The sequence below is a fragment of the Mastomys coucha genome, unplaced genomic scaffold, assembly GCF_008632895.1.
Source record: "Mastomys coucha isolate ucsf_1 unplaced genomic scaffold, UCSF_Mcou_1 pScaffold11, whole genome shotgun sequence".
Taxonomy (NCBI): Eukaryota; Metazoa; Chordata; class Mammalia; order Rodentia; family Muridae; genus Mastomys; species Mastomys coucha.
In genome coordinates, this window is record NW_022196893.1 from 31008270 (window position 1) to 31022151 (window position 13882).

Consider the following 13882-nt stretch of genomic DNA (forward strand, 5'->3'; position numbering starts at 1 on the left):
TATATATATATATATATATGGATGCTCTCACTTCATAGAGGTCTGTACATCACATGCATGGCTGTGGAGACAGAGGAGGGCCTCCAATCCCCTGGAACTGGAGTTGCAGATGGTTGTGAGCTTCCACGTGAGTGTCCAGAATCAAACTCAGGGAATACTCTGGAAGGCACTGGATTTTCTGGCACAGTTCTTAATGGCCAAGTTGTCTCTCCAACCCCTTAGATAGGTTTTTACTGTACTTTTGAGTATAGCTTCTGTTTCCTTTATGGAAGACCAGCACACAAAAGAATGGCAGTCCATTGCAAGCACTTTCTGAGATAGCTGGTCTTACAGGGAAACAAAATAGCAAGACTGTTTCTAGGGCCAACTTTTCCTAAGATCACACACTAAGCAAACAAGCTGCTTGTCCTTACTGGACAAAAAGGATCACATTAAAAGAACGCTGGTTCACTCCCTTGACACTACAGTACCATAGAAACATGCAGATAGAATTCCCACGGGGAAAGGATCCTTTCCAGTGCCTCCTCCAGGGAATAGTCTCCAGGCATCTGGGGGAACTCTTTAGAATTGGAATATATATATGACATTTTTTCATTGTCATAAGAATAGTCTTTGTAGCCGGGCGGTGGTGGCACATGCCTTTAATCCCAGCATTTGGGAGGCAAAGGCAAGCTGATTTCTGAGTTCGAGGCCAGCCTGGTCTAGAGAGTTCCAGGACAGCCAGGGCTATGCAGAGAAACCCTGTCTCGAAAAGCCAAAAAAAAAAAAAAAAAAAAAAAAAAAAAAAAAAAAAAAAAAAAAAAAAAAAAAAAAAAAAAAAAAAAAAAAAAGAAAAGAAAGAAAGAAAAAAGAAAAGAAAAAAATGAATTGGCTTGTCTGTTTTCTTCATAGTCCTTACCTATCATTTTCAGCCCTCACTATGGAAGAGATCCAGTTTTCTCCTAAGCCTGCACCTCCACCTCAGGGATATTTAAGATAATGATGGTTATCTTGAAAAACTGTTTAAGTTCTTGGGGGCTCAGAAAAGACTTTGAGTTTCACTTACTATATTTATTATATATTAATTTTTTGCATCTGAGTGTCTGGCATAGCACTTTTATAAGAGACAAACAGTTTTAATAAATACAGATTAGTGACTAGCTAGATATTAGGAAAAACAAAAAACAAAAAACCTCTCACAGACAAATCAAATAAGTAATCCAAGCCAAACACTTCTGAGTAATGGGTTGTTCTGTCTGGCCACATCGCCACACTAGAAAGTGTATTCTTGCATCACAGTCCTGTTTGTTCTAGATAAGGTTTTTACAGAGGCGCCTCTGCCTACGAGGAAACTACTTCCTCGGAGTTTGAGTAAGCTTTAGCCAAAACACTGCTATGATTGATTGATCCAAATTATACATCGCATCAGATCCTTGTTAAACAGTATTTCTTTGGCAGCAGATAGGACTAACCATTTGAAGAAAGGGGGGGGGCCTTAGCCCAGAGCACATAGTTGAGCAAATATGCTGTGAATACTGCAACCCTAGAAGCTGGTTCACAAAGCTGTTTCCAATAAAGTCTCGGCTCCATCGCCTCCAAAATGACCACTCCTCCCACCTCAGGCTTCCAAGGCCCGCTCAGCAGTTCCTCTTGACACCTTCCCCAAACGCTGGAAGCCTCGGGCTTCACCACACCCTGTCCTAGCTAAACGTCGGCTGCCCTACTAACAGACGTCCACGCGCCAACAAATCAGGGCTTGGGGCCTAACTGATCCGGTTGCTTCAAACCTCAGAAGTAAAGTGACTTCAGCAAACATTATATCTCATGCATCCATCTATGATGCCCTGAAGGTCTGACGCCTGCACTGAGCCCACAAGCTTCCACGACGACCCCGACTAATTCTGGTTCTCCCAGGCCCTTCCCGGTCCTCGAGCGGGGCTCTGCGGGAGCACGACTCCCTCTGGGGTTCCTGGAAATTGGGAGGCAGCCTTCGAGAGCCCCACGCGACTCTGGGGTGTGCATCCCGGGGCCCGGCGCTCCCCTCGATCCTCTCTCACTCGCCCACACCCCACACCCGCACGGTCTGCACGCACGCACGCAGGCTCCGGGGCGCGTCGCCGGGCTCCGAGCATCCCCACCGCGGCCCCGGCTCCCCCGCCCCGCCGCGCCGCCTTCCGGCCCTCGGCCTCGGGCCCCCGCCAACTCCGGCCCCGCGCGGCAGCGCTCACCGCTCGAACAGCATCCTCACGGAGAAGATGCCCGCTGCCAGCGGGAACACGAACAGCACGTGCTGGGCGCGCGGGTAGCCATAGCCGTCGCCCGGGTCCTCCAGGTCCGCCCAGCTCACGTTCTGGGGCAGCCAGAAGCTCTCGCTCCACAGCCAGCCCCACAGGAGGCCCAGGGCTTCCGCCGCCGCAGTCGCCATCTTACGCGCGCCCGGCGGCCACTGCCGCCACAGCCTCCGAGGCAGCCGAGGCAAAAGGAACCCGCTGGGAGGCGGCCCCGGGGCGGGGCCCGGCCTACCGCCACCCTCTTCCGTCCCCGGGTCCTCCCAGCGGTCCAGCCCGCCTCTCCGGCAGGCCTAGCCTCCTCCCCACCCATCCTGCCTTCCCGCCCACTTCTCCGCCACTGCAGCCCTCCCTCAGGTGCGGCCCAGCCTCGCCCCGCGTGCCCGGTTCGCACATACCACGCCCACCTGTCCTGACCACGCCCTCACCTGCAGCGTGAGCCACGCCCAGTTTCTTGTAGTAGTTTCCACATCACCATGATCACGCCCCTACTTCAGGCTAGTTTCTCCCTTTTGGAAACATTCCTCCTAGTTCCAGCAGATTCAAGTCCATTCTGGCTCCGGGTCCTGATGGTCACTTACCGCGCTGTCGTCGGCTGTGCCATTCATCCTAGTTGATTCTTCTTCTGTGCACCTCCTTGATCTCCACCCCACTCCTTGGCTTTAGGCCTTCAAAGTTACATTCACTTTTTCTCAGAGAAAACACAGGGCTTTGAAATATCCTCTAAAAAAAAATAAAAAAAAAAGCCTGTAATTCCAGCCTCCACTGTAATCCCTCTCAGGAGTTCAGGGTCATTCTCTGCAAATTCAGGGCCAACATGAACTTCATGAGACCTCCCTATCCCACCCCCATTCCCTTTTGAGTGTTTGTGGGAGGTAGTGTTTCACGGCTGTGATCTCAGCATTTGGGTGGCTGAAGCGGAAAGAACTGTCATGAGTTCAAGACCAGTTTGCATACAGTATAAGACAAAACTCTCTCGGGGCAGAAAGGAATGGGGGAAAAAAGCAACAAGGCAAAAGGAAAATAAATGACTGCTAGTTTTCTTTGTTTGTTTGTTTTTTTGTTTTTGTTTTTGTTTTTTTGTTTTTTCAAGACAGGTTTTCTCTGTGTAGCTCTGGCTATCCTGGAACTCATTCTGTAAACCAGGCTGGTCTTGAACTCAGAAATCTGCTTGCCTCTGCCTCCCAAGTGCTGGGATTAAAGGCATGTGCCACCACCCAGCTTGTTTGTTTGTTTTTTTTTTTTAAATTTCTTTTAAAAAGATTTATTTTATGTATATGAGTACACTGTAGCTGGACAGATGGTTGTGAACCTTCACATGGTTGTTGGGAATTGAATTTTTGGACCTCTGCTCTAGGTGATAGTAATCTCAATTTATGGTCTGAGAACAACCGATAAGGGAGCTTCCCAACAAGTAAGGTATGCTTAAAGTTTGAGGGAAGGGCCAGTCATGAAGAGCCACCCAGAGAGGACACTCAAAAGTGTACCTCACCTCAGTGCTTCTCAGACATTAGCTAATCTCATGCCCCATGCCCCATATGGAGAGTGTTCTAAGCTTTCTGGGTCAAACCAGGGACTCTCTGAACGGAACCCACGGAGAGGATTCACTTTTCTTTTTTGGTGCTGCACATTGAAGCCTGGGCCTTATGCTTGGGGAGCACACTGGCTACAGCTGAACTATGTCCTCAGCATTTCTTATTTCTAACAAACTCTTAAGTGACATCGCAGCCTCCTGAACTGTTGCTAGAAGCCATGTCCATTAAACTCAGCCTCGTTTATGGAAACTACTCCACGTGTGTGGGGTGGTGTGTGTGCGTGTGCAAACTACATTTATTATATGAATGTTTTGCTTGTCTGTACATGTATCACAGATATGCCTGGTGCCTGTAGAGGTCAGAAGAGGGCATCAGATCCCCTGGAACTGGAGCTACAGATGCTTGGGCGCCACTGTGTGGGTGCTGGGAACCAAACCTGTATCCTCTTGCAAGAGCAACAAGTGCTCTTAACCACTGAGCCATCTCTCCCACCCCAGCTACCTTGTAATTTTTATAGACTTTGTAAAAAGCATTAATTATTGGACCTCTCTTTCCAACACCAATAAAACTTGTTTCTAATAAGGAATTCATGTCTTATCTTGCCCATTTGAGAGGACTTTTTTTTTTCTTCTGAGACAGTTTCTCTGCATATCCTGGGCAGTCCTGGATCTCACTCTAAAGACAACTGGCTCTCTGAGCTCCGCATGCCTGTACCTCCTGAGTGATGAGATTTAAGACCTGTGCTCATCTAGTAAGACTTTTATACAGATTCCTTCATCTCCCCCCACCTTGTAAAACCTTTATGCAAATGTCACCATGGCTTCAAGAAGGCTTGTCTTGGCTTTGGGGAACTCCCTCCTAAGCAAGATCCCCCTCCAAACTCTAGATGCCTCAACTTACCTTGCAGCAATTCTCCGTCAGCACATGGTGAGGGACAGGAGCATCTCTGCAGAGACCCAGGAGACAGTCCCATGCTGGTGCAGCTTAAGGCTTGCTATCGGTAGCATACACAAGACTGTAGTTAGAACTGTAATCTGACCAAAGCATGCCACACTCTTCAAGCCAGAAGGCAGGCTGCTTGATGGTCTTCATTTGCATTAGTTGGGAAGCTGTTCTCCTGCTGACTCAACCTCCAGTTTACAACATTAAGCCCAAATAAAGACTTCTTATGAATGGTCTTTATCCCGAAGAGAGCAGGCTGCACTGTTGCTACAGGTTGAGAACTGAACCACACCACACAGGCACACGGTCTTCATCCAGAAGCATGGAGACTGCCAGGTGTGATGGCACACCCTTGTGATCTCAACACTCAGATGCCTATCAGTTGGAGGCCAGCCGGCTCTTCAGCATGAGTTCCAGGCCAGTCAAAATAATGTGATGAGACCCTGTCTCAAACAGACAGACAGAGAAGATTCCAGAGAATCAGCAGGGTAAGGGTTAATCTCTCCAGCCTTGTATTTCATTTGTGTTATTTTTGTGAAAAGGTGTTCATATGTTGACAATTATAAAATCTAACCATCAAATTCATGCCTTTGTTCCTAGCACTTGGGCAATGGATGTAGATGGATTTCTGTGATTTCAAGGTCAGCCTGGTCTACATAAGGAGTTGTATACCAGCCAGGGCTTACATGGTGAGGCAACCCCCTCTCAATCAATAAATAAGTATTTTCCCAAGATGCTCTACATTCTAGAGTATCAAAGGTTAAGATTTAATATGCAGAGACTGGAGGGAGATGGCTTGGCTCAGTAGATAAGAGTACCTGTTGTTGCTAAGGAACCAGGTTTGGCTCCTGGAACCCATGTGGTGCCTTACAAACACCCATAACTCCAGTTCCAGAGAACCAGATGCCCTCTTCTGACCTCTGGGACATGAGGTACTCATGCGGTGCACACATATGCATGTAGGCAAGACATTTATACACATAAATAAATAAATCTAAAAATAAACAAAAGATTTAATGCGCAAATATTCAAGATTTGATTCTTTATGTAAAAATAAAGTCCATCTGATGAGTATGCAGATTTACTATATGTAAACCAAAGAGCTGTTTTTTTAAAAAAATATTTATTTATTTTATGTATGTGAGTACACACTGTAGCTGTACAGATAGTTGCGAGCCTTCATCTGGTTATTGGGAATTGACTTTAGGACCTCTGCTTGCTCCAGTTGATCCCGCTTGCTCAGTCCCTGCTCGCTCCGGCCCAAAGATTTATTTATTATTATAAATGAGTACACTGTAGCTGTCTTTAGAAGAGGGTGTCAGATTTCATTACAGGTGGTTACTGGGATTAGAACTCACGACCTTCAGAAGAGCAGTCAGTGCTCTTACCCACTGAACCATCTCTCCAGTCCCAAAGAGCTGTTTTAAAATAAATATTTTGGGCTGGGGAAATGGTTCAGTGGAGCACCTGCTGTTCCTCCAGAAGACCCAACTTTAATTTCCAGCACCCACAGAGCAGATCACAAGCATCTGTAATTCCAGTTGCAGGTGATCAATGATGCTTCTGGTCTCCATGGTCACCAGCCACACATGTGGTGCACAGATACACATACAGGCAAAATATTCATCTACATAAAAATAAACATTTATGCCAGGCGGTGGTGGCACAAGCCTTTAATCCCAGCACTTGGGAGGCAGAGGCAGGCGGATTTCTGAGTTTGAGGCCAGCCTGGTCTACAGAGTGAGTTCCAGGACAGCCAAGGCTACACGGAGAAACCCTGTCTCGAAAAGAAAATAAATAAATAAATAAATAAATAAATAAATAAATAAATAAATAAAATAAACATTTATAAAAAAAATGAATTACCTCATAATTTACTATAAGTAAATGTTTTATTTGTATACCTACTTTGTATGCCTCTATACCTGAAGTCGCATAATAGCTTATTAGCTCTTGAGTGGAATATAAAAAGCCCTTATCTACAGCAGATTGCAGGAAGTGAAGAACAGAGGCACAACTATGTAGAAGATGAGAGATGACAGAGAAGCTGAGACTGCGGGTGAGAAGCTGTGAAGAACAGAGGTGAGACTTAGAATTATAACCCTCAGCCGATGGGAGAGTTTCAGAGTTGGGCATTGTGGTTCACACCATTAATCCCAGCAGCACTCAGGAAGCAGAGGCAGGCAGATCTCTGTGAGTTCAGGGCCAGCCCGGTCTACAGAGCCAGCTCTAGGACATTTAGAGCTACACAGAAAGACCCACCTCAGGGCGAGGGGAGAGGGAAGACTAGACAGAAGATGCTGGATGATATAATAAATAGATTACTCCAAGGCACACTTCTCTCCAAAGAGATCCAATCATAGGAAACTAAATAAAATGTCTAATGTAGTTTTTTAAGCAGGGTCTCTCTTGTAGTCCAGGCTGGCCCTGCCCTTCTGGGCACACGCTGGCCTCAGCCTCCCACATGGTAGGTTTACCGTTGTGTCACCACTCCAACTTGTGTTTTAATCCTTACTTAAGTATATATCTGTGGATGTCAGTAGAGGGTGTCCAACTCTCTAGAGCTGGAATTCAGATGATTGTGAGCCACCATGAGGGTGCGAGGAACCAAACCTGGGTCCTTCAGAAGAACAGCACTTACTCTAAAATGCAGAGCCAGCTCTCCAGCCCCTTGACTCTGTTTGAGACTGAGTCTCATTCTGTGGCTTAGGCTGGTTTCCAACTCTGCAATCCGGACCTCAGAAGCCTCCTGAGTCCTGGGATTACAGACATGGACCACTACCCCACTTAGTTTCCAGGTTATTATTAAAACCACAAATCAACGGCAACAGGAAACACTTGGAGAAGTTGATTCTACAGAAGAAATCAACCAAACATGCTCACACCCAGTGCTGAGGAGCATGAGTCTTCAGCAGACATGGCTGGAAATCCTGCTTTGTGTTGTCAAGCACAATCGGAAGGTGAATTAGTAAGTGTGGAATATGGTAAACAGTAAAAACTACCCCTGGAATTTGGACTTGTAAAACAAACAGTTCTTTCTGAATGCACTAATTCTTGCAATTGCCAAATTACTTGCAAGTTTCCCGGGGGGTGGGGTGGGGGGGTGGGGGGGTATTGTCTTCTTCAGGGGCCATGAAAGTGTACCATTCGGTTCAACATTGCCATCTAGTGGTGAAATGAATTTACAGCACTTCCCCTTAACTGTGTAAAGAGATGTGGGAAAAGAGCAATGTGGACACTTGGAATGTAAATTAAAAGCTTTATTGAATAAAAATGTTTTAGGCTAAACAAGGCCATAAGGAAACAGATTATTTTACATCTCTAAAACAGAGCTAAATCTCTACAAATGCAAAAAGGCTTCTACCTTCACCCCCCTCCCATACACATAATTTGGGATATCAGTTACATACAAGAAATGCACTCATTTATAATGTTCTAAAGCCTAATACCAGAGAAAGCCACCTGTGCTCGTCAATGACTACCAGCATGGCAGAGAATCACCTGGGTGTGGGACTCTCAGCTGAGGAGCTGCCTCTAACAGATCTGTGGGCCTTGTCTGTTTTTGTTGTGAGCAGTGCCACCCCTGGCCAGGTGGCTCTGGGTGGTGTAAGAAAGCCAGTTGAGTAAGCCACAGAGATGAAGCCAGCGAGCAGTGTTCCCACAGTCTGGAGCAGTTCTTGTCTCCAGGTTCTGCCTTTGGTTCCAGTGGCTGATGACCCGTGGCCTGTGGCCCGTGACCTGTGGCCCGTGAATGGAAACGAACTCTCCTTCTCTAAGTTGCTTCTGCCCAGGGTTTTCTCACAATAATGAATCAAAGTAGGACATGGCCTAAGAAGACAAACCTAAAACTGATTTAATGCAACCTTGGAAAAATTATCTGGCCTAAAAATCAATACATTTCAGAGCCAATGAGTACTAAGAAGATCTACCCCAACCCTGAGGCTTCACAGTTCTGATCTCAGGTTGTTTTACTTGGAGCATGATGAACCGTGATCCAAAGGGTATTACAGAAACACTGCAGCTTTCAGTAAAGTGTGAGAAGCCACTAGAATAGATGGCAAACACCCAGAGTGCAGGTGGACACACTGGCCTAGGCCACTGACTATCTGGGTATGAGGTGTCTCTCTCCGAACACCAAAGTATATAGGCTGGCTTTGTCTCACAGGTGTTTGTAAGATTGGCTGTATTTTTTTAAACCTCAATTATTATTGTTGATGATGGACATGTGTGCCCCAGGGGACGTTTGTCAGAGGATAACTTTGTGCAGGCTGCCCTCTCACCTTTACGTAGGTTCTGGGGATTGAACTCAGCTGCTCAAGCTTTGGTAAGAAGCACCTTTCCCAGTGGCGAGCCAACCCACTTGGCCAAAGGTTGCTGCTTTGTGCCTCAGTGATTAAAATACAGGGTGTAGGATGAGAGACAGTGAGCTCCCTATATCTACCAGAGGAAGAAAATGCATTTTAGAAGCTTGAAAGACTAAATATTTGATTTTCAGCAGTTGAGTACTAAAAAATGAAATTGGTAAAATAGCTACAATGTGCCCTTTATAATAAAGTGCCCCTGGTCATGAGGTGGGCTCTTGAATGTGTTCTGTATGTCTCTAATTCCACAACGGCCTTTGTAGTGTGAAAATGTGCCTCTAAATGTCTAGCCACTTCAATATTGATTTATGGGAATGCAGTGGATGGCAGGCTACATCAGTGAGAGAAATCCCTGCTTAGCCCTTCCCTGCTAAAATGGAGGGTTTCTTTTGTTTGGTTTTTTTTGTTTTGTTTTGTTTTATTGAAGCAAGGTTTCTCTGTGTAGACCTAGCTGACCTCGAACTCAGAGAGACCCACTTGCTTCTGCCTTCCAAGTGCTAGGATTAAAGGTATGTACCACCACACCAGGCTTAAAATGGTGCTTAGACAATGCACTTAGAATTAGTTTTGGTTTTTTTTTGGGGGGGGGTGTTGTTTTTTTTTTTTGTTTTTGTTTTTGTTTTGTTTTGCTAGCGGGAATTCATTTCCAAAGTTGCTCCCACATATATGACCCTTGGCGCTAAGCTGCCCATTTCTGCGCACCATTTGATACAGGGCAGTGAGCTAACAGGAATCTAAGTGGCACCATGGCGCATGGCGGCGGGTCATTCCTCATCCTCATCCTCGTCATAGTACCGGTTTCTCTTTATCTGTTCCTCCACAGACAGCTCTCGGACCACTTCCCCCTCCCAGAACCCGACATCTTGGGATTTCAGATTCTGGGGAGTGCATTCTTTAGCAGCCGTGGTGTCTACAAAGCCAGACCAACCCGGAGACTCGGGTTCTAACGGAGACTGCTGTGCGCAGACATGGCCATCACCTTCAGCTGTGTCTGCACCGCCGTTTTCTGTAAAATTCTCACTCTCCGCCTCAAAGGAACGACGGTCCCTGCTCCTCGGCGTTTCCTCCTCCGCCGCAGCGTCCTCGCTCTGCCAGCCTGACTTCCCTACATTCTCTTTCTCCCCAGAGGGCCTGGCGTTTTCCGTTTGTTTCCTTTCCGTCGTCGCTATCCCCCCTCCACACTCCTCACTCTGCTCCGACTCGCTCCAGCCTCGCCTGAGAGATGGCGACAAGGTCTTGGGGCTCTTGATGGAAGAGGTTCGAAAGGAAGCCGCTACAGTAAACGGGCGGCTCCTCTCCTTCAGGGACGAAGACCGCCTCAGCTTCTTCAGGTCCAGATCTACATCCTCCGCAGCTTCCGTCTTGCAGCCCTCATCCTCCGGAGGCCACTTGGGCTTCGAGACTTTGAACCCTTCCTCCAGGGCACTTCCTGAAGTGCCCAGCTCGGCTGGCGGAGGCCAGGCGATCCTCAGCTTCTTGGTCTCAGCTGGCTTATCCTCCCTCTCCCTCTGAGAGAAGGCCTTGGCTTCCATGCTTGCAGCCAGCACGCCGACCTTAGCGATGGGGGCATCCTCTACGCCCGGGCTATGGGGGGTCTCCCCTGCATTAGGAGGCTGGTCTGCTCTCCCCAGGGTCTCTTCATTTTCACTTTTGCTTGCCCACAGATCCTTATGGGGCTTGTGCCCAAAGCCTTCGTCATAGTTGCCTTTGGACTTGAAGAGTTGATTGAAGTGAGGCTTACAATAGATTCTTCCATGTAAGGATGCATATGTTCCTAGACTATGACGGAAAGAGAGAACACCAAATCAGTGAAGTGAACCTTCCCTTACACTCTGTTAGAGCAGCAGGCTCCAATCTGGGAGTGCCAGTATTTTCTGAAGATGGTGAGAAACTTCCTTCCCCTTTGGAGGGTAGACACTGTGAGTGTATAGGTCTTATACATGCCAGGCAAACTGTATTAAATGAGCTATATCCCTAGTCCAAGGAAGATATCTTTAAAAGTACCTAAATGACCTATCATAATGCCTTACACTCTTTTAAGGCTTTTTTTAGTTTTATTTTTTTTGAGGGAGGGCCTAACCTCACCATGTAATCCTGGCTGGCCTTGAACTTGAAATCCCCCTGCCTCAGTCTCCTGAGTGCTAAGATCACAGGTGTGCAGTGCCATGATTGTCTTTATCTTTCTTTACACAGAACATGCTCGCTCCCTAGTCTAAGTCTTCAACTGGTCACTCTCCTAACTGGTATGGAATTCCTCATTTTCAAATGATTTTATTCTCTTCAATCAAAATGTTTAGCAATTATTTTTCCTGGGCTGGAGAGATGGCTCAGCGGTTAAGAGTACTGACTGCTCTTCCAGAGGTCCTGAGTTCAATTCCCAGCAACCACATGGTGGCTCACAACCATCTGTAATGAGATCTGATACCCTCTTCTGGTGTGTGTCTGAGGACAGCTATAATTGTACTCATATACATAAAATAAATAAGTAAATCTTTTTTTTTTTTAAAAGAGTATTCTAGAAGGGTACTTGATTGGGAAGGAAAAATAGAGGAAGTGACCTTGGATACTTCCTTCTCTCTGAAACTATGTAATTGAAATGAATGAATGTGAACTCTTTTCCCAATCTGCCAGATTGATAATTTCCTTTAAGTCCTTCTCCCACTTTTCTTCCTGGTGACTGAACCCGGGGTTGTGAATGCTAGGCTACACCCTCAGCTTTCTTTTTCACACTAAGTTGCTCAGGCAGGCCGTGAGCTTGTGATCTTCCTGCCTCGACTTCCCACTGTAGCCGGGATTCCAAGCCCGTGCTCACCAGACCTAGAACGCCTTGGGATTTTAGGCTTCAGTTCTACCACCAAGGCACCAAAGCATTCCCAAGGACATCATCATTCGTATGAAGGACCTGTCACTGAATAGTGCTTCCTGCTTTACCAGAGGCCCCGGCGGGGTTAGTACACTAGCTTTTAGTGCCTGTGTTCTAAAAGCCAGAGTCCCTCTGCGCGCCCACTCTGCAGACAGAAGCCTGCTTGGGGCTGGCTCACCTAAGTTTGTTGTTGCAGTAGGAGCATCGGAAACAGCTGATGTGAAACACCTGCTGGTTGGCCAGGAGCCGTTCCATGGGGTACACAGTCTTCTGACACTCCACGCAGCTCTCCTTCGCAGGCGCCTGAAACTTCTAGAGAAGGAAGCAGGCAATTTCAGCCTTAGCTCAGACGCTTTGGTGCCCCGCCGAGATGGGCCTAGGATTTCATCTATCTAAGGGCCGCTCTCAAAGGAACTACACCTGCTCCGAGTCTACCGGCTCGCTTGGTAGAGCTGGGACCCTCTCCTGGATTTCTGTACCAAACTGTGTGGCTGCCCTGAGTGTAGAAGCCTTTGAGGTCAGGTGGGCTTGGGCCGCACTGCAGAGCAAGTTGTTGACAGCCTGAGACACAGACACAGGCATACACACAAACACACACACACACACACACACACACACACGCACACACACACACAGATACACTTCGGATGGAGAGCTGTAGTTAGAAGGGTAGGGAGTAGGAGAAAATAAAATCATAACACAGGAGGAGGATTCAGGTGGCAGAAAGGAGGTGATTTTAACAGTCTTGGGAGGGCCCCACACCCAAGCTGAGGGAAAGTGATTATAATAGTCGGGTGTGTGCTGAGGGGCCAGGGTCTGGCGTTCAAGGGAAGGCGTTACACTTTGGGAATTAGGAAATGGTAATTCAATTCCAGAGGAATCTTTTGTCACTCTCTAGACAGGTTTTACTCTAGGGTTTTGTTGTTGCTGTTGTTTTGTTTTTGTTTTGAGACAGGGTTTCTCTGTGTAGCCCTGGCTGTCCTGGAACTCACTCTGTATACCAAGCTGGTTTTGAACTCAGAAATCTGCCTGCCTCTGCCTCCCACCTCCCAAGTGCTGGGATTAAAGGTGTGTGCCACCACTGCTCGGCTAGTTTTTTAAAGATAGATTCGCATGTAGCCCAAGCTGCCCTCAGACCCATTACATTCCCACAGATAACCTTGACCCTCCTGCCTCTACTTCCCAAGTGCCAAGGCTGTATGTATACACCATTATATCTAAATGTGTGTGGCATATTAAAAAAAAAAAAACTTTTAAAATGTTTACTATTACGCTGGGCAGCGGTGGCGCACGCCTTTAACCCCAGCACTTGGGAGGCAGAGGCAGGTGGATCTCTGAGTTCGAGGCCAGCCTGGTCTACAGAGTGAGCTCCAGGACAGCCAGGGCTACACAGAGAAACCCTGTCTCGGAAAACCAAAAAAAAAAAAATGTTTACTATTATTTTATTTTATTAGTGGATATATACACACATTACTGTGCATGTGTGGAAGTCACAAGACAACTCTGGGGAGTCTGGTCTCCCCTTCTGCCATATAGATTCTGGGGATCAAACTTAGGTCCATGAACTCGGCAGTAAGTGCCTCTACCTGCTTAGCCACCTTGCCAGCCCCAAGCTAGGCATATTTTTAAGCAAACCTTAACTGACACACAGATGGCATAATTTGTAAGAGAAACAAACTACCCTGTTGGGCTTCCAGAAGGAGGCACAGCCTCCTAAAGCTGCATTGTTTATACTGTCTGAAAATGAACAGAGTAAAAGCAACGCCCCAGGCAATGTATTCACTAATGACTGTGAATTTATAAACTACTTGCAAACTTTGCAATAAGAGTTGTCCGGAGAGATGGCTCAGCGGTTAAGAGCACTGACTGCCCTTCCAGAGGTCCTGAGTTCAGTTCCCAGCAACCACATGGTGG

The 13882-nt window shown here is 47.0% G+C and overlaps 2 protein-coding genes across 4 annotated transcripts in view; both read right to left on the reverse strand.

The window, feature by feature from the left end:
- The window catches only part of Cers5 (ceramide synthase 5), a 39150-nt gene extending 36586 nt beyond the window's left edge, over positions 1-2564 (reverse strand). Inside the window, 1 exon segment of the mRNA XM_031355647.1 lies at positions 2208-2564. Coding sequence (XP_031211507.1) covers positions 2208-2404 — 197 coding nt within the window. The 5' untranslated portion in view covers positions 2405-2564.
- A 5425-nt stretch (positions 2565-7989) lies between these two features.
- The window catches only part of Lima1 (LIM domain and actin binding 1), a 105898-nt gene continuing 100005 nt past the window's right edge, over positions 7990-13882 (reverse strand). For all 3 annotated transcript variants that reach the window (XM_031355659.1, XM_031355680.1, XM_031355669.1), the window contains exons 10-11: positions 12147-12280; positions 7990-10884 (exon numbers count right to left, since the gene is read on the reverse strand). In XM_031355659.1, the coding sequence (XP_031211519.1) occupies positions 9870-10884; positions 12147-12280 (1149 nt within the window). In that variant the 3' untranslated portion in view covers positions 7990-9869. The remainder of the gene's footprint in view (positions 10885-12146; positions 12281-13882) is intronic.